The sequence below is a fragment of the Columba livia genome, chromosome 9, assembly GCF_036013475.1.
Source record: "Columba livia isolate bColLiv1 breed racing homer chromosome 9, bColLiv1.pat.W.v2, whole genome shotgun sequence".
NCBI lineage: Eukaryota > Metazoa > Chordata > Aves > Columbiformes > Columbidae > Columba > Columba livia.
This window is the reverse complement of record NC_088610.1, coordinates 14,644,658-14,668,964: the sequence shown is the minus strand read 5'-3', so window position 1 is coordinate 14,668,964 and position 24,307 is coordinate 14,644,658. Positions and strand designations below refer to the sequence as shown.

The window sequence follows — 24,307 nt, the reverse complement described above, 5'->3', positions numbered from 1 at the left end:
CCTACCCAAAATTATTCACATTTTAGGAATCTTATCCATAATCAATAAATTATTTTCCTCTTTGCATTTATACTATCTATTGTATCCAAACTAGTAGCAGCGTTGAAAGCAAATAAGCAACTAATTAATTGTTCCAATAGGCAAGATCCACATTTTGCTAAAACATGATGTCTAATATCAGACCACCATGTCTGCTCCATGGGTCAGACATGTCTGACACCATATGTCAGACATGATGTACGTGTAGTAAAAGGAAGCTTAAATCCAAACATTTTTAAAAGTAGATAAATTACTAGCATTATTATTTCTTTGATGTGGAACTGGGGCAAATTGATTCCACCATGCTAACAGCTGACAGGCATCTGACATCTCCCCAGTCCCAGTGTAGTTCTCTTTTTTGGTTCAGTAATTAGGCCTTCACTAAGATAATAAAAAATGTATTCATGAAACCAGGAGAGGCAGCTAACACATTATCTCTGTATTAAAGACTTGTAACTGTGGTAACAGGACTGTTAGTTTATTTGATTTCATTTAACAATGTCAAGTCAGTCTTCGAGCCTGTAGTCTAAGAAATTAGCTTAATGTTCTCCTTTGAGAGGGAAAACTGGGTGAAAATGTTTTTAATATTGTAATGTCTTCGTAAATTCACCATACAGATAGCAGGATTGTACATTTAAGAGTTCCAAACCCCACAAGGCAACAGTCCTTATATTGTTGCATACACTGACCAGCAACATGTCCCCTCAGGCTGTCACTAACAATTACAATAATAATTTAAAGAAGAAAAGCACTTCCCACAGTGAACCATCAGCCATCATCATCAGTCTTTCTTCAAGACATTTGGACATAAGGGAAAAACAACTGAACAACAATAGAAATAATACCACATTTTTTATTTTGCTACTAGATGTTTTTGTGCCAAACCAATTTCTTTCTTAGGCTGAGAAGGAGGCTAAATAAAGTTTTACTGCTGCCAGTCATACTGATTTTTGAATGTCAGCACTACAGAGGAGCCAGAGTAAGCCGCTTTAGAGTCAGAAACCAGGATACAGGCAGAAAAAGAACAACACAACAAAGAAATAGGCCATTACAGTTTACAGCATTTAGGATTAACTGTGATACCAAGAGTTTAAAATGCAGCTTGTGTAAATCCTGTTTTCCGCCAAAGGGATACTGATACTGCAAATAGATATTTATAGGCAACATTTTCACAGGCGTGACTTTTTTTTCCTAAAAAGCATAATTAATACCAGCTTAATCTATATAATACACCAGGAAAGCCAGCTCAGGCCAATTCCACATACCCCACACTGCGGATGTGCGGCTCCCTGTGTTGAAGTTGGCATTCTGCATTTCCAGGCTGCTTAGATTAAGCGTGTTTGGTTTGCAGAGCAGGAGGTGAAGAGTTAGGTTTTTGGGATTTTCTTTGGTTGTTTGTGGGGGTTTTAAGGTTTTTTGCAAAGCTAAGTTCTTTTATTTAAGCACTGTTGCAGGCCACACTAGATTGCACAGCAGCAATGATGTGTTAGTCCTTGAACACTCCCCGGCTCCAGTTTCCTGGACAAGTGAGGAACGTCTGTGGATGGGATTCTCTGGCCAAAGTCCTCTCAAGGTGGTGCTGCTGCACTGCTGGAAAACTGGATTCACGTGAGATGGTTATGTTAGGGCATCTGGGGCCTTGAATTGAAATCTCTCATTTTCAGAGGTACATAAAATAAAAAAGCAGGTAAGCAGCAGCCCATGGCCATGGTAATTGGGGTATCTTTGGCTGTAGAGAAAGAGTCACCTCTGCTCCCTTTGTCTGTCCCCCAGACCTCCCAGCCCCACTTCTGTCCTAGCACAGCAAAGAATGTCTGGCAGCACCCAGGCCCACAATGGCTTTTGTTTACAATAGTTTAGCCTTTTGAATACCACCATTGCTTGTGAATTCACTATTATAAAAAAAATAATACCCTTTAGCTTCACATTCTTGACTAGGGACCCTAGGCTTGTCAGGGAGCTGCTAACAAAGGAAAAGCTGCAAATGGGGTTGTTTCTGATTTTGGTATGATATATACCAGAACTTGCTTCTTTTATCAACCTGAGTCTAACCAGGCTGAGAACAGAATGTTATTTAAAAAAATGAAGTACAAGTTAATGCATTTCATAACAGACTCATCTGATAAAAACATACTGAGGACAGGGAGGATTTCATTAATTAAGAAGATAATTAAGAAGTTGTAAATGTAGAAGGGTCACTATATCTGCAAGGGTTTATCAGTTGAATTTACAGGTCAATTAAGAACAAAAATAGAGGAAACTCAACACAAGGCACTGCTCAGAGGCACTGCACAGAGAGCTGTGGGATTTGGGGAGATTTGGAAGCTGGGAAGGGGAAAATGCAGGAAAAGGAAGACAGAGAAGATTTACATCAAACACAAAACCTGTTCACTATGAAGACTGAGCCACCAATATCAGGTGTAGTAGTAGTTATATTGTTTGCATTACCTTGGACGTGGAGTAATTACACGTGAGGAAATTGCTCATCAAAGCAGCAACCTCACGCTCAGGCCAGGACTATTCCTTAGAAATCCTGACCATAGCTTTCAGGAGATTCACAATAAATCCTATTATATCTTACATCAGGCTTCTCAGATTTCTTACGCACAGCCCAGGAGACCTTTCTCCCTGGTTGCTCTATCACATGGTATTATAAATTGTATTTGCTATCCAATCCTTCAATTGTTTAATGTAATCGAGCTGCTGGCTGCTGCTGACGAGGAGATGCTCCATCCTCTCCCATTAACCACGTCTCAATACAGCAAAGCCAAAGCAGGTACCTCCACCCTGCATGAGTGAGGACAGGTCCTGCTGGAAGCTTCTGGCCCAAGGCTGGAGTTTCTTGTCCAGCTGTGGCAGGTTAGCAGTGTGCTGCTGGAGGGGACTGCACCCGCTGGGGACACACCGGGTGCCAGCCCTGCTGAGACAAACACTGCTCCTGTGTGCTGCAGGAGGAAGTTCAGTGCCCTGTGGCCCCTGATCCTGGGAAAGGGCCACCCTCTCCTGCTGGAGACAGGAGGTCCAACCCCTGGACTTGCAGTTCCTGCAAGGTGGATGGGATGGGTTGGCCTGCAAGTCTGGTATGCAGGTTTCTGAAACAAATATGCTCCTTGGGCAGGTTTCCAAAATTGAGGTAAAAGCCACTTTTACTCTAGTATTTACAATTATTCTATGTAGTTCTTTATCAACGATCTTTCCCAGAATTTCAAAGCATATCATTTCTGCCTAAGTGGACTTATATTAGCATTAATCAGACTTTCTGTGGCTTTAGAGCTAGAAAAAAAATTTTACACCATTCAGCAGTTATTTTCTCTGAGTTAATAATATAAAATACTTGCTTGTAGAGCTACATACAATTACTCTGGACTCATCTGACAAAAGGCCATAATGACCTGCTTAAAGGCTAACCTTTATTTTATCAGGCTTTGAATGAAGCCCTGTGGTTTTAATGCTTCACTGTAGTGTTGGAATTCTAAACTCTTCCACGTCAACCAAGACTGCAATTAAGATGATGTTGCTTTATAAACAACAGACTGAACAAAGCTGTTTACAAAATTTAATTTCTGGGACAACATGGGAGAAGAGTGGATTCTGATCTCTTTCTTACAGGTTTTGGCTTTGTTTTGTTTTTACTTCATCTGCTATGATATATCTCCTTCAGGAAAGGTTTCTATTTTGATTTTTTACAGTTAAGTGATTTAGATTAAAAAGTTCACAAAAAAAAACTAACATATATTTGAAGAAATATATATATGGTGCCAAGCATATAAATGCTGTTTGCTTTTCGCATCTCTGCAGATTTTCTTGAAACATTTTTCCTTCTTAATCATCTTCTATCAGTGATACTCCTGAAGTACAAATAACAAAGCACTATGGGTTGAACAAATCAGCAGTGCATTAGATAACCATGACTTCACCAAGCAGATGTTTGTTTTGTAATGAAGATCCATCATACTTTTTCCACCAGGCACATATTTGTAAAGACCATATTAGGCTTCACAGCTAGTTGAAAGCATTCATTTATTTTTGATAGAAATATTTTATACTCCTCATGTCCTCCTCTGCCCCAGCTCATTTTGTTCCAATGACACCCTCACACCTCCTTCAGGTCAAGTTACCCTGCAGGGATTCATCTTATTCAGACTCTTCCCAGCCACCCTTTCCCTGACATCAGGGCCAATGTCACCACCCAGGGTGGTGACAGTTCAACTAAATCACTGTGTTCCCTGAAACAGGTTAAACCCAGTACTTGCAAAAGAGGACTGAACAGAAGACTGAAAGACGAGGCAAATTTCATGTGACTGCTTATACAAATGGCTTAGTTAGAAGTCAGGTCGCACATGTGCTTCCTGTGTCCATCCCCCCATCCCGCCTCCCCTCTCCCCGCCGTATAACCGCACCTCTCTGTGATAACATTCTCCCAGCTGGTGTGCAAATGGAAGTCACATGCATGCAGTCATTGGGGGATATAAGTTTTTCTGTTTGAAAAAAAAAAAAATAATAGTATCAAGACAAAATGCCTCGTCCCACTGGTTCCAACCACTGCAGCTAAAAGCAAGCAGTTTTAGCTCACAGAAGTTTTTGTGGATCACATACATGCTCTTTATTTAGGTGTCATGCTTGCTGCCAAGTTTAGTGTCAATATATCGGTCGCTGTTTCTCAGCTTTTTGTGAACAAAGCCTTTCCCAAAGACACACCTTATCTGTTTACACAGGCACTCCTCCTCAGCCCTCCCAAGCCCTCGCTTTTTTTGTCTCTTACCTTATTGCTGAAACCTTCACATTCTTCCTCGTGCACTGCTGTCAGTTCTTCAGCAAAGCAAAAAGAAGATACACCCAGACTTTCCTCAGCGGCAAGCACAGTGCCACCTCATCTTACCCATGTCTGTAACGTGTGAGTACTGCTCTGGTACCACAATGATGAATACCATTTGAGTGTCCAGGTGGTTGAAGGACATCAATAATGACACATCTTGCTGATCACTGAAAGGGAAAAAATCTTTTTAATTTTCTATTAGGCGCCATTAGGAAAGGAGTCAAACTGTGGGACTGTATTGACTTTACTGGGACAATAGCCACTGCACTGTGTCAAGGATGAAATACATTGTACAGCACCAATTCTTGTTGGGGTTTCACTTTTCTGGGAGTTTTTATTAGATGTCACCATTTTATATCAGGCCCTTGATAATCTGCAGCAATAAAGGCAGAGATAAAGCTGTTCCTGATAAAGAACCATTTCATTCATTCATTTACTAAACTCTTAACGTAAATGATAACTTGCTTGTCCTAGCTTCCACTAAAGTTGTTTAAATCTGAGCTGTTGCCTTTTCAGAGCATTGGTGTGAGGATGCTCTCATATGGTTGGCTCAGTTGAGTGAAAATATTTAAGAACCAAATATTCATCTAATCAAAACTGTTCCAAACTCTCAGGATTTTAAAATGCATATCTAGGACTTGATTTAAATGCTGACATTTAAAAAAAATCCCCTTGAACAGAAACAGTAAGGGCTTGTCTATCCCCAGCCTTATTTTCAAGGGAAACTTACAGTTCCCAGGTGCGATGTTGCTGCCCTGGTGCTGGGCAAGGCTGAAGGATGGAGAAAGCACCACTTGTGGCTTTCTCTTAGTTCCCAGGTGCTCTGAGCCTTAATCTACAACTATATAAAACTAGAGATAGGAAAGAAACTAGAATAAATGAACAGTGAAAACAAGAAAAAAAGTGTTTTTTACCTCTATCCTATACACTCAGCAAACTATCCTATATAACAACCTGAGTAATCTCCCCTGAATTTGCAAAGCAAATAGGATCTTTCTTTTTTAAATACAATAGTTTTTTGACACTTTGGGTTCTTCATGAAACCCACAAGTAATTAAAAAATGCTCAAAACTTTCATTCGAATTCTATAAAAGTGTAAAGCATACAAGGTATTTCTAGTAGTGGTCCTTATTTTGATCTCAGGCTGCTTTTCTTATTTTGATGCTGGCTGATATGCTACAGGCCTTATTATTAAATACAGCTGCCCAAAATGATTCCTGGTACCAAATTGTAATTCTTTATGTGTCTAGAAATTACATGTGGATAGAATAACAATAATCATTAGCCTTATCCAGAAATTCCCCAAGTTTCTGCAGGCAATGCATAAATAACTAAGAAAAGGCTTACAAAGCAATAGTGGACATTGACACAGGCACTGTGACATTTTCTTTCTCTAAATGTGCTCATCTGAAACAACAAAAGAAGTATCCAGGCTCATTTCTAGATAGAAACAAATATTTTTAGAGACAGAAGTTGCTGCCAACAGTAGCATGTAGGGTTTTGTTGTTGTATGTTTGGGCTTTTTTAATACCAAAAAATCAGCAATGTAAATAGAACACTCACCTGATGTTGTTAGCGCAGAGCAAAGAAGTCCCTCAAATTAACTTCTTAAAGTGGAAAAATACACCAAGCTAATGAGTCCTTTTGAAATTACTTACAGGAAGAATTTTCCTTCGATGCTCACCCTATTGCCAGAATAAAAACATTGTTAGACATACTATGACTGGCCTATAGAAACCTAAAGATGGAAAATGTGTGGTGTGTGCTTCCCTGTTTTCCAGCCTTGCGTACCCAAAGTGCAACTTTCCCTGTAAGCGATGGAAGAGAGAATGCCCCAGCCCTGAGACAGGTGTCAGGCAGCCCTCACCATCCCACCCTGTGGCTCTTGGTTCTCTCCTGCATTTTTTCCTGTATCCTATTTTATTGCACATGAAGATTAATCTGTCAATCTTTACCAGAAAGTAAGCCTAATTTAGATAAACAGTGAGCAAAGTTAACAAGGTCACTCAAGTAAGTGAGAACTTTCCTTCCAATTAGGATTTTATATGACAACTCATGTGCCCTTGTCAACCTTTTTTTATTACATCATTATGTGAGGATTGAAGCTGGGAGGTGCTGGGTTCTTTACAAATAAGAGCACACAAAGTGCTCAATCATCTTTATGGAGCTGAACAGTCTCCATGCTTACCCTGCTTGCCAGTATCTGGATTTTAGGAGCTATTCTGTGCCAGAGCCTGTGCAATAAGAAGCACTCAGAACTGAACCCGCAGCCTGTGAAAGCACTGAATTTGGATCTATACAAGATTGCCTAATTCATCTATTCTTTGTGAATGAGAACATTAAATGGAGGAGATAGATTTTAATCCATGCAATCCAGTAAGTTTATTTCAAGACCAAGACTGACCAACCATTTTTTTTTTTTTTTTTTCCCAAAACACACATCAAAGTCTGCAAAGAGAAGTACTTTCACATCCACCAAATTATTATATGACAAAAATATCTCAGGACTTACATAGATGATGTGTTGCCACTTTCTTCCAAAAAGTGGTTGACCTTCCTGCAGAAGAACTATCTCTTTCCCAGGCAGTGGTGTTGTCTGAGTTTGTGGCCCTACAAGTCCCGGGACAACACATAGTGATAGTCCATGGTGACATCATGTGGGGGCAAAGTTATTTTACCCATAGAAACCTTCTACGTTTCTAGGGACCCCACTGCAAGGCAATCTCCTTTAGACACTCCTGTAGCACTTTCTGTTTCTGCAGAAGGTGGGGAAATTCCTGGAACTGGGGCTTCTCCTCTGTCCATCTGTGGAAGCTGGTGAGGTGCTCCAGGTGGAAAAAATAGGTTTTGGGCTTACCAGAAGAGTTCACTTTGTTGTAGACTGGATTCTGCCCATGGATCTATGAGATCTTACAAAATATCAGTTACCAATAATTCAGCTGTAAGTTGCAGGCAATAAAGATAAACCAGCACCATGTGACAAAGGTTTCATAGCAGACAAAGAAAATAAAATCTTCCAGTTAGGGGTAGAAATCAATTAGGGTTTAAAGGTGTGCTGATCTTTAATCAGCATCCTGGGTACAGCTTCTGATCTCTGAAAATCTAAATATTACAATAATGAACTGTTGCTGCCATCTACTGAACACAAAAATTATGTTCTACACAGCTTTACAATTTGTCTTGTGATCAACCATGAAACTATTTGCTTGGCTGTATTGAGTAAGATTTCCATTTCATTAGAACAATCATGTTTCTTTCTAGAAGACGTTCAGGACAATAATTTGTCCCCACTTTGGGGAATACTGAGTTGTCCTTTATAGGGCCACTCCTAGCCCATAAGGGAATTGTGAAAGGTGAGATTTGTACAGAGCATATGTAGCTCCTAAAACGTGAAACACATTGCTATTAATAAGAAAGAATTACTAGATAGAGCTGCAGGTTTTTAAAAGTTTATTACACGTTAGCTTTTATTTAGTAATATCACACAGAACCCCTTCATCTTTGCTGAGGATAAATACCTGCCCTCATATGGCAGCTGTGATTTAGACAAAAGAGCTTCCAATTGAAAAAGTGCTGGCATTGGCACTGAATTTCTACCTGGATGCTGAAGGGTGGGACCAAGACCAAGCAGGCTGCTACAGCAGCTCTAGCCAGCAAGAGCAACCCCAACCCCAGTGCTTTGTTTTATCCATGGACTGAACCTGTTCCTGTATGTCCCAGAAGCTGGGTATGAACAGAGGCATTCAAACATACTCATACATGTATGCAAGCACTACATTAAAAAAAAAAAAGTTGTACTAACACACTAAACAGCAACAAAGTCACTAAGTGCAAGAAATACAGTACTATAATCTGCTTAAAATATATCTATATATATAGATATATATCTAAATATGCACATATTTCTTACTTACAAAGTGTATTTGTGGATAATCACAGCCAAATTCAGCCTGGCAGGTAAATAAGACCCTATTTTGTATTGATTTAGTGGTGGTTGGACACATTTGCCTCAAAGGTGTCTTTGGCTTGTTAAGGGTCTCAAGAAGGCTGGGAAGTGCCAAGGACGAGTGGCAGGTGACAAGGGAAGCTCGCTGGTCACACCTGGCACTGCGCTCTGCTGGGTGTTCAGACACACACAACTCAAGTGCAGGAACATGGTTTTGCATGAGACCCAAGACTGTTGGCTGCAATAATAGTCACTTCTGTCTAAGATGACAAAGGGATTTAAAGAGATAATATAAAAACTTGGTTCTGTTTCTCAGTCTTCATTAGAGTAAGTCAAGAGTGAACTGACTGAGTTTAGTAGACTAACACCAACGTGAAACTAGTGAGAATAGCAAACTGGCATCTGTGTTCTTCTGCAAAACTACAAATTTCCACACGAGGGAGCTTCTTGCCCACAAAGCTCACAGCTACTGCACAGGGTGCTTCCTCCTGGGAAAGGTGACAGTGATGGTTCCCTCTGAGTTCTCAATTTCTGCAGATTGCAGCTTGATTGCACTGCCAGGAGTCACAGTGAGAGCCAGTAATGAAATGGTTAACAGATAATGATGATTGTCAGAGCTTGTTAACGACAATTATTTCCAAGACATATGTAAATCTGTATAAATACCTAAGTGTGGTATATAATATAAAACATACTGTTTAAATCTATAAGCATTCCTGAGTTAATTTTGCTATGGGAATATTAGTTGCAACTTCCTGATTTCACCATGTTTAAATTCATAGCCATGAACATTAATTTAAAATTAGTCTAAATATTTGTTGAGAATTAATCACCTGATAAATTTAGCTCTTTTTCATTTTTATGAATTATTCATTATCTCCTCTCCTTTCCGTTGATACGTTGGTTATTTACAAGAATGGAATTACTAGTTCACACTGAAAAAAGAGTTCAGTATTCATGGTGATTTGTAAAATGTTCCCCTTGGAAACTTGCCTGGTGACTAGGATAGCATTGACACCAATATTGTATGGTACTAGTTTGTTTCTTGAGAATGTATTGGAATTTTCAAGATAGGTGTAAGCATGTTCATACAGCAAATATTTTGCAACAAAATATTTTCTGTTTTTATTGCATGTGTATCACGGATGTTCCCACAAAGGCAGCTTGTATTAGTAAAAGCATGCTGGTAGGAATGTTTGGGAACAGTATGATGAGGTGTGACTGCAGGAATGAACAGCTATGTAGAACTGCCATCTGAAACAGAAAAAGCTCCTGTTGCACAGTTTCATCATGGAAAATACCTGAGCTTGCCAAAGGAAAAGAATAATTCTGTGCTAAGGTGGCTTCAGGCAAGGCTGAATGAAAGTTTATCAACCACCAGATATTATTAAGAGGAACAAAACTTTGAAGGAAAGTCTGAGTAGATGGGAGTAAGAATTCCTAACGTTAGACAGGTCAAATGTGAAGTGGTTTGTGCACATCTAGCACACAGAGCACCATTTCTCAAACCTTATGGCCTGTATTCAATAAGGGCAGTAGAAGACCAGATTTTCTGAGCAGACCTTATGTTCCAGACTCTAGTACTGGAAGACTAATTTCTGGCTGCCTCTCATCAAACAAATATACCATAAAATTAATTTACTAGCAAACATCACTTCCCTTCTTTCAATTCGCTGAAACAGATAACATCTTGAATTTCCCATTGGGTGATGTCTTTATATTTGTTACTTTCAGCCTCAGTTTGCTACTATTAATTAAATAACTAATCAAAAAATTATTTCTAAAATTATAAAAAGCAAAACCCCTGGAACACACCCTCATGTGGTTAGTAACTGGTACCAGCACTTGCAAAACATCAAAGGCTTCTCTAAACATAGACTTTGATCAGTTACGCTGCAAGCCTTCATCTAATCTTTCATGATTTCCCATGCAGGAACATCAAAAGAGAAAGAAGAGAATAGCACTGTTCCAAAGCAACAGTGCTCTGTGTGAAAAGTATATGTTTAGCTACAACAACACATAAAATGTAAGTAGGAAATTGTTATTTACATGAGGCATATTTTAATAAACTTCATCATTAGGTCCCTTTCTTTTCCTGTAAGGAACAAGGATTTGTGCAGTTCAAAATCACATTCAAATCTCAGGGGATTTCTGGAAGAAAATGAAAAAGAATTAGAAAGTATCTAACGTATAAGTCTTCAAAGCAAGAAGATAAATTTATTTTCATTTTTACTTACTGAAACACATTCTGCATATTTTCTTGTTTCTGTCATCTTGTTATAATCCATCCAAAGAGTTTTCAAAGAACATTAAGTCCTACAAATAAACAAACTGTGAACAGTAAAGAAGGTAGGAAAATGCAACAGTTACTATCAAAAGTCTTACTTGTAGGCTTTTTTTACATAAAGTAATTAGTCAATCATTTTCCATTACTCTGTTACTGAACAACAGGAGTTTTGGAGGACAAAATCTAATAATCTTAAGTGTCATGAGAGTTACATTTCTGACCTAATAAAAGCAAAATATCCGAATTGTTGTTGCTATTTTAAGCAAACACTTTGCAGTGAATAATTTAAGTAGTTTTTTCCTTTAAGATTATATTCTCTGATGTAAGTATCACAGATGATTTTGAGCCATTGCATGTTAATATTAGGTCATTAGCATTGGCAAAAGAGGTACACAGGAAATATCAAGTTGTAATTCTAGAAAACATGCTTCTTAAATTCATCCTTGCCCCTTCCGATGAGTATTCTCCTTTCCCGAATTCTTCTCTTATTGTTATCTTCACAAGGAAACTTTTGTAGGAAATTTCATGTAACCTGAAGCTCTTACATGCAACACTTAACAGAATTATTGAAGTGGCACTTACCATTTGAAATTATGATTAGAAATAACATAACTTTTTTTCTGGTTCGTACACCAGTTTGAACACAACAGTTAAGAGGCTTGGGGAGTCTGGTAGGTTTGGCAATCAAGATTATTGAATCACATGTGGAATACTATTTAAATGATTTAATAAACAAAAATGTTAGGAACCTAGAGATGCTCAGTAAATAACAGAAAAACAAAAGCAGCTGTAAAAATTAAAAGGTTTTCATTTAGCTTATGTTTTAGGTAATGGGTTTGGCTTTTCACTGCACTTATGCCTTTATAAGATCCCAGCTGATAGCAAAGGCCCCTTTGGTCCCAGCCTGCCCACCTCTGTAGATCTGCCTCTTGGGTTTGCATACTTACAATGAGGAAACAAGCACCAATTATTACTGCCTTGATTCTCACATCAAGATCTACAGGGACCTGGATCCCAAAGTTGGCAGTGTTGGTGAAGACATTGTTTACAAATCCAGACCAGTACTTGGAAATTTTGCCAATCGTTGACATCTCATTGAGAGTTTTTACCTGCACAAATAAAAAAAAAAAAAAGTAATACACCTAAATGTAAATAAATAAAATACACACTGATTGTATCTCCACAGAATTAGTGACTGTGCCCTGAAACACAGAGCATGCTATAGTTGTCAGGTGGTTCTTTTATCTTTATCATTGAGATGCTCTGTTAGTGTCAGATTTGCCTTTAGGAGTGGCACACAAGGACAGGTCTCAAGTTTGGAAACATCAGCAGCTTTAGACCTGACAGAAAAGTGGAGGAAAGCAATTATGAAAGTTTACACCACTCTTGCTCTTTTTTCACAATGAAAATTTTTTTCCCATCTTATGTTTCTGATGTGCTCCCAGTCACAGCAGTACCATTGCTGTGGACCACTGTCCCTTACAGCTGACAGATATAGCTACCTGCATGTTTCTCACAGTATACTGAACTCTTCTGATTTGGCTAACGAGTTGATCAACACAGCAGCTCTTTTATGATTCCTTAACTAAGGCAAATTGCTTTGGTCACATCACAAAACTCTGTCCATGGTTTCTCTGAGCATCTCCCATTCTCCCTCTCATCCCTTAAATATTTCAATGGCTCCTCAGAATTATTTTTCTCTTGGTGAATATTGTCAAATGGGTGTAAACATGACAGACAGTAGTCCTGTCCATGGTTCTCAGTCTGAGAATAACGAAGGCAGCAGATTCCATGTCACAGGCATTAAGGGACTACGAGTCAGGTACCAGTGAATGCCTGTGGGATGGAACCCTGAACTGAAGTCAAAGGCTGAGCAGTCATGAACAGCTGGGACAAGGACTCAGCTTAGCAACATATTTATTTCCCTGATAAAATTGTCACTCCTGTCCAGAATACATTTGTGGGAATCTGAGTGTAGAAGTCAGGAATTCCAATGCACATTGTTGTATTTCTGTTCCATAATTATAGCAATTTACATAATATTTTTAAGCTTAGAATAACAGGATTTTTGAGTGAGAAATTTATTCAAAGTAGTAAAACTTTAAAATTCTCAACATTCATCAGAAACATACCTCGAAGTCAACATCTTCAAAACAGCCACAAGTTACATATGGGCCAATTATTTTTAGTACTTCTTCTTTGCTTTCATTCTGTATAGTAAACTTAGGCAGGAAAGGGTCCCAGTTCTGTACAACATATCCAACTGTTATTCCTGGTGGGGACTGAACTTCTAACTAGCAAACAAAACAGAAAAACCTTATAGACTAACTTCATAATAGTGTATTATTTCTATAATGACAACATACATTATTTATCTATTATAAATAATTTTACCAAACTGTGAACTAGATGTTACAAGGCTATCTAATGGTGTTTTTAAATAGTGCACAATATGAACCTTAAAATCTGCACCAGAAGCTATCTTACATGTAAGATTAGATAAAAGCCATGCACTGTGAAGTCTTTTTTACTGTAATCTGTGAATATCCTATAAGCTTTTTTATATAGCGCCTGTGCTACAAAAAGACCTTTCAAAAAAAAAATCCTGATGCAGAACTGAGAAAGTAGGTAGATCAGTTACCCTATAAAACATTTTTGTAAAACAAGAAAGATGTCTGAATAAAGGAGAGTCAAAAATAAGGAGAAAAAAAATCTCAGTAGAATCTGCATTTGTCACTTAAGGCAGCTTACTTTTAAGTTGTGCAATTTCTCAATGGTATATGGCCTTAAAGAGGCAGAGTCACAGAGCAAAGCATCAGCTTCCTCTGAGAGCTGCTTCCCAGTCCTGCCCACATGCACCAGTGGCCTCCAGTGATTTTCCATCCTTCATGCTCTGGGAGCAGAGTGGGTGACGTCAGCAGCACCAACAGACATGAGTCTGTGGCAGGGCAGGCAGTGTATTAGAGTGTTGCCTAATTGGGGAGACATCTGTATCATCAGATATAGAGGCTTTGTTTAGGATGTCAGCAAAGTAAAGTCTCGTGGGAGACAGGAGACAAGCTAGGAATATAGCTGTTAGAATGTTTATCAATAGTTACTTCTAAACGAAGGCCCCAGGCAGTGCCCCAGGCTAAGACGTGGGTGTGAATTCCCTCCTGACCACCTCGCAGAGGTTGCACTGGGCTTCACTAATGCTGTGCACAGACAGCGAGATGCTGGGGCAGAAGTCAATTAGGATTCACTCACCTCTTGAAGAAAGCAGGGGAACCAGCAGCTATTACATCTCAAAGGTCTGTTCACTGTAATCACTTCTCGGCCCGTGTTATCAGCAATCCTTATGGTGAAAGACCTTATGGGCGAGCACAAATTACGATCAAAGCAACCATTTTCTTCCACTGCAAAGTAAACTCTTTGTCCCAAATGGTTTTTTATCTCATATTTGCTGGAGGTCTCTGTGCCAAGTATGGCTAATAAAGCAAAACAAGTAGTACGTTACCTTAGTATAATGTTAGCATTAGAGTTAGCCCTTACCAAGACCCTCCAAATTCAGCTTTGAATACAAGTTTGTAGTTCTGGTCTTCTCTGTAGCATGTATTCTAAAAATCTGTGGAACAGAGACTCTTTAAAAATTGTTTAGAAATAAGGACACAAAGAAGATATACAATTATAAGGAAATAATAATAATGTCAGGTCTGTATTATGAAGGAACATGTAGTTCAGACTTCTATTTGCTGTACACTGAAGTACATATCACAAAACAGAATTCAGATGCCAACTTTTGGGTTGGTCTTTTTCTTATTTTATCATCTGTGAAAAGTAACAATATGAAGCTGTTCCACTCCTTTGACAAAACTTTCACTCAGTGAAATGTCCAAGAATCAGGCCAAAAACATTTTGAATGAGAGAAATACATTAAAAAAGTTTTACATGCAGATCTTAATACTTGTTCAGTATTTTGAAATTCTAAGAAACTATGTAAATAGAAAACTATTATTCTTCATTTTGTGCCTTCTGATCTTTCCTTATTTGCTTTGTTTCTCATAGCATGTTAATTATTGTTGAATACAATATGTTTTTCCATGGATTGAAAAGATGGTTGAACTTTAATAACTTTGAGGGAGAGGTATCTGATGTAGAGACTTTAGGACTGGTGTAGAGATTACTCACTGTAATCTTTCTCTCCTCATTGGTTTTCTGAATAGGCATAAAGAAAGTGAATTTTCACCACACTAACACTGCATTAGAGGCCTAATGCAAGGTCAGCAGGAGGCTTCACAATGACTTCAACAAGGTGAGGGCAAGATTCAGAAACCTCTTGGAAACATCTGTATATCAGCACTGTTAAAGAACAAGGATTGCACCATACCTTCAAGAAGCTCCACCTGCTGATGAATAATTATCCGGTCCAACTGTTTAAAAAAAAAAATAGACAAGATGCTGGATGTTGGAAAGGTCTGGGGGTGCCAATGATGTCTATCTATTTTTATTGCTCATCTCCCTGTTATTAGCATTTCTTTCCTTCCAGAGGTGCACGAGCTGGGTGCCCTAAGAGTATCTCAAGTGACACTTTAGTCATCCCTCTGAAACAATGACTGAAGAGCATGACACTGAGTACCGTGGTCATGTAATTCGTCCACAGCTTTGAAGAAAAATAACCCTCACTGGGGGAAATGAGAAAGCCAACAGCAATGAAAAGATGTATGCAAGAAGCAGGAGCCACTTCTCACTCCTGCTCCTCCCTCCTGGTCTTGGCAGAAGGGAAGCCCCTTACCCCAAAGCTGAGGCTGGTGCTGGGCACCACAGCAGTTCAGGGGTGAATAGTTTGGGCTCCAGATCAAAATGCACTGCAGCCACATCCCCAGAGCCCCGCTGGAGCAGCCCAGCCGGGCTGTCAGGTAATGCCAACAACACACACAAGCTTTAACTCTCCAATTTCAGGCACTGGGAGTTCTGCACCCTGAATCTGGCAGACCATCACGCTAAGGTGCCAGAATGAGCAAAACAACAGCTCACCAGAAAAATCCTCGTCTGGCTGAAACTCTCTGCCTCTGTGAGCTGGTTACAAACACAGGAGGAAAACTGTTTGCCATGGTACCCGGCTTTTCTATGCTTATCATCCCTCTGACATTACTCTTTTTTAGAGAACAGTCATTAGTATTATAAAACCAGCAAGACTTAATTTCAGTCTACCTTTCAGTTTTATGTGACTCTTTATGCCTGTTTTATGTGATAGTTTAGGCTTTGCTAATTTATTTTCCTTAAATTCCTGATGGGCAAATGCTTGGCACAAGATTTTGCCATTACTCACAGCTGCAGACAGAATGCACACAACGACCTTCTGAGACCAGCATGTCACAGCTCTCCAGTGTCTGTATATTTTACAATTGATAAATCTTGCGCCTGGTGCATATTCAAACTGTTGCAGCCATTTGTCAATTCTAGTCATCTCCTGCAGCTAATTCACAGGCTGCAAAGAAAAGCTAGTAAAGAGAAATTTCTTTATCCTTTTCATTAATCTCCAAAATGTTTATGCCAGTAATTGAAATAAGAAAAAATATTTGGACTTAAAACTTTTCTCCCAAGAATCTTTGCTGTTTGTAGTCTAGATTTCATAACACATGTGAACTCTTGGGGCACATGGGAAGTGCTCTGCTGATGAAAAAAAAAATAAACAAGTTAAAGATGGCAGGGCTACTTCAATATTTCCATGTGGATTTCTTTGTCTCATGTAGACTGTCACATGGAAAAGAAAATCAATGACCCTGAGCAGCTTTGAGTGATTTCGGTCTGTGTATTGGTTTATTGTGGTCAATCTATAAACAATGTTGAGACAGCTTGGCAATATCACTTGTCAGGCTTGCTTGTTTTGCCTTCCACTGTGTTCTGCAAGGCAGTTATTCTGATATATCTTTTATAGGGGCACTTGTGTGTTAAGGGAGTTCTGCACTTGCATTTGAAAGCATCTAAACCCCTTTGGTTTACAAGGATGAGTCCTCTTGAGCTCAGATGTGTTAAAATTCTTTCTACACAGCTAATTATCAGTATTCAATTTTATGGGCATTAAATTTGCATCAGATCAGTCTAACCAAGTATAAACTAAGAAGCTTCTTAAAACACTGGTTAAGATTGAATAGTGGCACAACAAGCTGTTGAGCTACTTGGAAAACTCTTTTCCAAGGTCTTATCTCTCTATTCTTGCTATGGGGAAAAGTTTCTTCGATTTTTGTGATATGCACTGGCCAGTTCCTCAAACTATGGCTGCGATCTGGAAGATAATAATGAGGTTTGGTTAGCTAGTTTTGTACGAAATTGACTGAAGAGTGTCACTTTTTTGATACTGATAGAAAGCCTGGTATCAGTTTGCCAGGGCAGAAGTAGTTTATTGCACCTTGAACAGCCAACCAAATCACTCCTCAGCTTGACTGACTCTGGGAGTGTACTTGCAGAGTGAAATATTGCTGTCTGGCCTTAATGTACACAATAGACATTTTATTTTCCTCACATTCAACACTATATATTGTGCCTTTGAGTTGCTCTTTAGAATAAGACTGTAGGGATCTCTCTGAGATTCACTAAATTTGGATTCTTGTTTCAAATACATCACGGTCTTATTAGCAAATATATTCAGTTTTCACAAATCTGTCCAGATATCTTCCCCGCTCCTGCTAGAGATAATCCCAGAACTTCATTTCTACCTTTTATCCTGTACTTATTCAATCACTTTCTATACAATCTTTCTTCTGGTAGTATCATTCTATAAATTGTCTCATTTTCCCACAGGTTGTTTACTCTTCTAGGGGTAAGAGCTGTCATAACTCCCTCTCTGGTACCATTTTCTTAGTCTAAATACGAAACACTCACAGTCTTGTTTTAAAGCACTTTCTTTATTTCCCATGTCCTTCCAGTAGCACCTGTCTGTGCCTATTTTGGTTTGGACCAACTTTCCCCAATACACAAACAACCAGAAGAATACTCAGTATTCCAGTCTTTCCAGTGGCATCAAAAATTCACTGTTCTGCTAGAAATATCTTAATGCATATGAGAATTTCATTACATGAAAATCTCTTAGTCCATCAGGATAAATCCCAAGGGATTACCCTGACAGCTGTGAATCCCACATTCATTCTGCAGGCAGCCCTCTCCCTGCTGGTCAGATCTCCTTTCTGCTGCAATCTATCCTGTCTGAGCTTGTTTCATTAGTCACACAGCCAGTGTGACTTCAGCATCACACACTAAAATGTTCAGCATCACATGGAAGCTCTAGCTGTGGGTATATGCCAATAATCAGCATTGCACACATGCTTTCCGCTTTTCAGACTGCAGAGAAAATTGAAAATAATTAGCAAGGGCTGCAGCACAAACACATGGTTATTGGGCTGAGAACACACATGAACAAAGTTTTGAGTTCTAGTTATAGTTCTGACAGCCACTTGCTCTTTTGTCTTTATGTCAGACACAAAGCTTTGACAAAATGGAGTAACAGAATTTGCTTGCCCACATTGTGTGTGTAAATCTGAGGTATAATTCATGTTCATAGAGGAGACTGAATATGTAACCTGACAAGTATTTAACTATCACAATCACTAAAAAATGTAGCTCACAGTCTGTAACAATGCTCCTGTAATTGCCAACATATAATTTTGTGCATGGGCACCATGAAATAATTTTTCATATCGAGTTATGATTTTCATTTCTGAAGGGTCTCCCAGTTTCATTAGCTGTCTAGATAACTTAGCTCCAAATATAAAATACAGTCAATTTCTGCTTCTGTACAAAACTACCAGAAATCTATATCTAAAATACAGACCTTGAGAGAAAGAAACATTTCCCAGCACCACCAAAACACGAACACAGCAGAAGCCTGTGTATCAGAATCACAACCTGACTGCACTAGGGGCCAGATTCTGTCCCTGTCCATACCAGACAGGGTGTATAAACTGTCACTCAGTGTTTATAAGATTGGCCACATCCAGCCACATGTGAAATGCAAACTGGAGTCAGTGTCAAAGCTGCAGCAGGAAGCGACCCTCCCAGTAGAAAAATGCAGGAAGAGAGGGAAGTTCTGGAGCAGAGCTGCCACCAGCACTGGTCTGAGTGCCAGGAGCCATGAGGTTTCACACAGTGAGATGGACACCATGCCCCATGACCCCACACAGAACAGCTGTGGATTTGTAGCCACCCAGGTTCACACTCACAAAGTTGTCTCCTTGGCAGCTTGTCTCCCCAGGACCTTACCTCTATCTAACCTGGACAGCACTGCTCTCAGCAGAAGGAGTTTGCTCGGAAGACTTTCATGTTCCTCAAAGGATGGGTGATAAGGAGGTAAAAAGTCATTCACACACTGCCTGTTTCAGTCTTCCTGAGGCCAGCTGGAATTTGATAGTCATTGCCCTTAGGGTGAACTCTTAAGGAGCTGGAAGGAAACTGGGGCAATGAGAGGAATAATACTATGACCTAGAAAAAGTCCTACAGAGAAGAAAACAATGGTTTTGGTGCAAGGAGAGCTGCATGCACAACAGGTGGATTTTTATAAAAATGAATGGCAGCAACAAAAGAGGGGCTTGTCGTTCCTATGCTCCCTATTTCAGAGTAATATCAAACAACAATAAACCCTCTCTATCTCAACCTGCTCCTCCCCCTCAAGAAAAGAAGACCCAAGCAACTCCATCCCCTAAGGTATCAAAGAAGTCTATGAAGAAAACAAAATAATTCTAACATTTGGAAAGATTCAAGACCTGGTTCAGGTACTCCAGACCAGGTGGCAAGCTATGAGTATGTGATGTTTGCTTCCAGAGACTTGTTGGTTCAACAGGCTTATTCTCTTCTGGAAGGTCAGAAGAACCAGGGAGATAATCCTTGAAGACTGGGTTATTTTGTCCCTTAGATTCTGCAGGAAAAGAAGAAGCAAACAAACAAACCAACCAATCAGAAATGAACAGGGCGAAACAGCAGTTAGCTGCTTGGATCAAAACTAGAACAATAACATCACATTCTGCCTGTGACTGTATCAGGATTTTATCTCAGATCAGGAGTGAGGATCTGAAATGAAATTCCTGATGGCCCCACACTTCAAGCATTCTGATTCACTTTGTAAAGTAGTTTTGGAGTACACAAAGTGCAATCACCTTAGATGAAGCTCAGCCAGGAGATGTGGTCTTGGAGGGCACATAATTTGCTCTGCCAGCTTGTGAGCACTCAGTCTGTGTGACAAGGCTGGAGCTGGTCCAGAGTCACACACAGGGTGGCCACAAGATCCTCAGCACAGGCTGCTCAGCCCAGCTCCACATGAGCTGCCCTGCATGCAGGTGTACACTCAGCTGCTGAGGGCTTGCCCCAAGCAAGAGGCTTTCCAGCATCTTGAGGTCATGCATATTTTCTGTTAATTAGGGATAGCCTTTCCAGGGATCTCAGATTTCCCAAGCTAGATGTTACAACCCTGGTATCAAAATCTAAACAGCCTCTCACAATGTATTATTCATTATTATCTTAATGAAAAGATCAGATATCATTAAGCTGAGTTTTCTGGTTTGCAATTGCAAACACATCCTTTAGAACACAGTGGTGGTTACCTTGGATAGTGTGACAAAGGTAAGGAGAGCATTTACTGATACAGGCACCTCTGTGCCCACACCCCGCCACATGCAAGGCACTGCCTCCCACAGTGCGGCGACCACCTTTGCCACCTCATTCTCAACAAATCCTACTGGGTTTGCTATGGGCACCTTTCCACAGCCTGCAGTAACACTGGATCTGCCAGAACAAGAAAGAGCAAGCTGAAGCGCTCTGTATATAAATGTCAAATCCTCATATTAAGCTGAACCGCCATGCGCTGACAGTAAAGCAGTCCCCAAATTGATCATTTTTATCTCACATCTGACAATACTTAGGTATGATGGGGTTTGAGCTCCAGAAGGAATTTTGACTCTAGGTCTGAAGCTGTCTTTTGGTGTTGTGGGTTTAAATGAGATAACTTAGTATTATTTGAACTCACTGTGGCCAATTCATCGTTTAATCGTATTTTGATCTTAATTTGTCTTTGCAGGCACTGCTTGCTTTCAAAGTCTGAGACAGGAAGAAGTAATGCCTTTGAATTTGTCGCTGACTTTTAAAAATGTATAACTAGGTGATAAATATTTTATATGCTCTTCTGCATCATTTTACCTCACAGAGTTCTGTTACTGCTGTAACTCTTGTTGTTACATGAAATGCCATGAAGTGACCAAGTGTTAGTGTTATTTTCAAATAATAAAGAGAAAAAAAAGACAACAAACTGCAGTTCTACCTGTCAAATTTTAAGCTATACAAAAATCAAACAGTAAAAATATTAAATATTGATGAAAATCCCAGCTACTCTGACACTTTGTCTATTTTTGTGGATGTCTCCCCATTAATTTATGGTATGGGAAAACTTAAAAGTTACTATGTGACACAGTGAGCATTCTACACAAACATAATTTGTAGAGTTACTTATTCCTAAAAGAAGTAAATTATCAAGTTCCTTCATTATGAAAGCCATATTACACAATATGACTATTTTTCTGCTTCTGTTAACTACTATGCATTAAAAATATATAAACCAGGTCTCTTTTCTATGGCTAAACATAAGCAAAAAAATAAGTATATTACAAGAGTACAATAATGCTGTAAAACCTGCTTGCTGCTGTATAACTTTTACTGTTGTAAATGCAGTATGCCTTGAGCATTTTGGGGGGCAAAGAGGGGTAAACAAACATAAACAGACATTGCTGAAACTCCCTGGGCCAACATCTGCCTCTGTATGTCACAACGGGGTGACATCTATGGACTTGCGTTCATGTCAAGAAAACACAGATTTGTGTCCTTCTACTTAGTTTAAATATTTGAAAGCATGAAGAAAGTGAATTTAGAAGGCTGGTTAGATCAGCATACTGCAGTGTTTGTCTATAGCCCTGAGCACACAACCAGCTGCTGCTAAAAGATAATACATGACAAAGATGAACCCAGATAGGAGTAATCTGATTAAATTCAGTTATTCTTCAGATATTTATTTTCCTTATGTGGTTAGCAGGACTCTGGCCAGTTTTAAAAGTGAAAAGCATTTGCTGATTTGGTATTTTCAAAATGGAATAGGAAAGAACTGTGCAAAAATAGTAGTACCCTTGGCTCGGTGCCTGCCCTTCCCACGCATTCTTTGCTGAAAGGTTTAAGCACAAAGATACAAACGCTAAATTTTCTGACTGAATACAGATGCTAACATTTCGTAACATATTTTATTCAAATAACATTCTAGTATAGATTTTAGTCTCTTTAGGAGCCTCTTGAATGCTGAAAAATTAAAGGAAGCCAAAACAACTGTGCTTTGGCTGCTGTGGTTTCAGCCTGAAACTCTCATTTCATCAGACTGCTGATTGCTGGAAATGCACAAGACCGTAGTTTTCTGTAAACATGATCTAAAAATACAGACTATAGATGCACTTACCTTGAGAGGCCATGAAGCTTCCTGAGTTACTTCTTCAAAGGAAGCCAGGTTAAAAGAAAAGGCTTTTCTTGTTGCAGCAAAGCGAAAAAAGAGCTCAGCATGCACAAAACTTCAGAAGGTGTCTGTCTACTTCATATCAGCTTACAAAGAACTGGAGGAAATGTATTGCCTTTCTTATGTTCCAGAACACTGCATTTTATGTCGATGGACAACAGGGGGAGATGATGCTGACAAACAAGCAAAACATTATTCATTTCAAGTGGTTTGCACCAATGGAAAGAGGGAAAAAGTGTTTTGTGAATACAAAGAGGCAAAACTTCAATGGACCCACTGTCTAACTGAGCACATTAGACCTAAAATTCTGCTATATAAGGTATACATATATTCTAAGACTATACAAATTCTACCTTTATAATTCAATAATTATGTTTCCGTTCCTTCAGGGTATCCAGTAAAGACAGAGGAGCTAATTACCTGCATTTCCCTATGACTGGCCCCCAGTCAACAATTCACATGCACAGAGCAGGAAAAGGGACCTCAGATTTCTCCTCATATTCTATCTGTGTAGAATCAGCCTCCCCTACAAGGGATTGTCATGCCTGCACCTAGACCCAGAAAGTGTTCCTGTACCCCACACCATGCTGGGCTCTGCTGATCCATGTGAGGTGTTTAAACTGGCTTTGGGGAATTAAAACAGATTGGCTGTGCTTTGCTCCAGACAAGTACCTTCCACACCAAAATGTAACACATGTAACCACCTGCATTGCACTTAGAGGAAAGGAGAAGGAGGGAGAGTAACCTTGACTTACCAGCTCATATTTCTGCCTCAAGTGCCCAAGTCGCCATGGAGATCATCATGCACATGCGAGCTGCAGACAGATGTGATACATGGCTGCAAAAACGGCAGAGTCTATGCACGGAGCTCAGCAGAGCAGGGTGAGGTGTTGGGGACCATTTTCTCTTCTCCTTGCTACTGCAAATCATACTGATTTGAAACAATCTGTAGGAGCAGGTCCAAGCAGATGTAATTCCAGAGTTAACAGTTCAGGAACATGCTGACTAAGGGTCTCTGAAGGAAAAATACAGAAAATCCCTCTAAATAAGCCAATTTTTATTAACTATGTTAGTCCACACAAAGGCTCCAGGTGTACCTATAGAATGTGAGAAAATTTGGCCATGCAAAATTTTCCAGGAGTTTATCATTGCCCACCTGAGAAGTCCCTGGGTGCAGTGGCAGCACAGCCTGACCCAGCAACCAGTTCCTGCTGTACTCAGTCCTGGAAAGGGAAAAGGAAGCTAACAGACAAAAACTTTGGTTGCTGTAAAATTGGCACTAAACAAATCCTTCTGTACTGGAAAGAAGTTTGACATCACTACAGATTAAGGATGACTAAAAGTTTTTGCTTCCTTTCTCCCTGCCAAAGATGTGCTTCTTTGGAGCAGGGGATCTAACCTGGAAAGCAGACACAAAACCTAAAGAAAGAAGAAAAAAGGAAAGGAAAAGTTCTGGATAAATACAGTAAACCTAACCTTGAAAATGACAGATGAAACCTCAGATAAGATGGCACTCGCCTACCTTGAAAAATGAAAAAAGACTGACTTTAGCTCCCAGAAATCCAAACCAAAAAAAAAAACCACAAAAAACAGTAATTCTGTCAGTGCATAAAGCAAGTGTAGTACGGTAAGAAAAAATGTACCTAAATCAGAAGATGCACATATATGCTGAAACATGATGTTTCAAACATTTATAAAAAGCATTTT

The 24,307-nt window shown here is 39.4% G+C and overlaps 1 protein-coding gene across 3 annotated transcripts; it reads right to left on the bottom strand.

Moving 5' to 3' along the window:
• Window positions 1-4,801: 4,801 nt before the first annotated feature.
• PLSCR5 (phospholipid scramblase family member 5) lies at window positions 4,802-23,611 on the bottom strand. Of its 3 annotated transcripts, none has more exons than XM_021292140.2 (10): window positions 23,356-23,611; window positions 22,547-22,773; window positions 19,824-19,975; window positions 15,455-15,497; window positions 14,335-14,555; window positions 13,221-13,334; window positions 12,036-12,197; window positions 11,039-11,117; window positions 6,419-10,952; window positions 4,802-5,022 (listed from the first exon to the last, which is right to left on the bottom strand). In XM_021292140.2, the coding sequence occupies exons 2-8, from the start codon at window positions 22,557-22,559 to the stop codon at window positions 11,079-11,081; spliced, it is 744 nt and encodes a 247-aa protein (XP_021147815.2). In that variant the 5' UTR covers window positions 22,560-22,773; window positions 23,356-23,611; the 3' UTR covers window positions 4,802-5,022; window positions 6,419-10,952; window positions 11,039-11,078. The 3 variants fall into 3 exon arrangements, with proteins under 3 accessions (XP_021147815.2, XP_005505981.2, XP_064930022.1); XM_005505924.3 differs by having other exon boundaries at window positions 13,221-13,382; window positions 23,356-23,610; XM_065073950.1 differs by having other exon boundaries at window positions 11,039-11,132; window positions 13,221-13,382; window positions 23,356-23,609.
• Between the last annotated feature and the right edge of the window lie 696 nt (window positions 23,612-24,307).

Bases quoted from the DNA above. Each gene is read 5' to 3' on its own strand.
- PLSCR5 (XM_005505924.3), bottom strand. The intron at 14,556-15,454 runs GTATGGTGCAAT...TTGCTTTATTAG, and splicing joins GCAGGTGGAGCTTCTTGAAG to CCATACTTGGCACAGAGACC. The intron at 11,118-12,035 runs GTAAGTATGCAA...GTTTATTTGTAG, and splicing joins TTGGTGCTTGTTTCCTCATT to GACTTAATGTTCTTTGAAAA.